We start from the raw sequence: 825 nt of genomic DNA on the forward strand, positions 1-825 counted from the left end.
CGGCCTCTCCCCCTTCTCCCTCACCGTCTTTTGCTCTGCCCGGGTCCTCCCCTCCCACGGCATCTTCTTCAGCCCCCAAAGAAACCTCTTCTGCTGGGATGGCCTCATGGATGCTTGAGGGCTCCTGCTCCGGGCACATCTCCTGCTCCGGACACATCTCTGGCTCCGGACATATCTCCGGCTCCGGGCACATCTCCTGCTCCGGGCACATCTCCTGCTCCGGACACATCTCTGGCTCCGGACATATCTCCGGCTCCGGGCACATCTCCTGCTCCCTTTCCTCCTCTGCAGCCAGACCTGTCTCGCACACGGGGATTTCCCGATGCTCAAACTTTTCCTGCTCTCCGTCAACAAGGTCCTCTTCCGTGGGCAAAACCGGGTGGCTTTCAACGAGGACAGCGTGGGCAGCTTCAGCTTCCCTTTGTGGGGATTCCTCTTCTGTATCCATTCCTTCGCCCTGGAAATCACCGTCCTCGCTGTGGGGGCTGTGGGGTCCCCTCTCCTCCTCATCCTCCGATGGGTTCGATGCCTCCATGCTTGGGGCCTCTGCCTCATCCTCTTCTTGCTCTGGCTCTTCCCAGCCTGTCCCTGTCTCACCAGGGCCACTCGTGTCCTCTTCTTGGGCCACCTCTTCTGGTTCCCTTGGGCTCAGCACGGTGGGCATCTCCTCCTCCCACGCTCCCACCTCTTCCCGGCTCACCGCGGCGTTTAGGGAAGGAGCCGTGCCGCAGGGATACGGTTCCGATGGGGACGTGGCTCCATCCTGCAAGGCGCTGCTCTCCGTATCCAGCCCCTGGACCACGGCATCCCCAGCCCTCTCCTCCA

At 62.3% G+C, this 825-nt stretch overlaps 1 protein-coding gene across 1 annotated transcript in view; it reads right to left on the minus strand.

The window, feature by feature from the left end:
• Positions 1-664, minus strand: part of LOC104158139 (neurofilament heavy polypeptide-like) — a gene marked incomplete at its 3' end in the record, with an annotated part of 2,585 nt that extends 1,921 nt beyond the window's left edge. The window contains exon 1 of the mRNA XM_009695711.1: positions 25-664. Coding sequence (XP_009694013.1) covers positions 25-664 — 640 coding nt within the window. The remainder of the gene's footprint in view (positions 1-24) is intronic.
• Between the last annotated feature and the right edge of the window lie 161 nt (positions 665-825).

The sequence above is a fragment of the Cariama cristata genome, unplaced genomic scaffold (genome assembly GCF_000690535.1).
Source record: "Cariama cristata isolate BGI_N322 unplaced genomic scaffold, ASM69053v1 scaffold22602, whole genome shotgun sequence".
NCBI classification, from domain to species: Eukaryota; Metazoa; Chordata; class Aves; order Cariamiformes; family Cariamidae; genus Cariama; species Cariama cristata.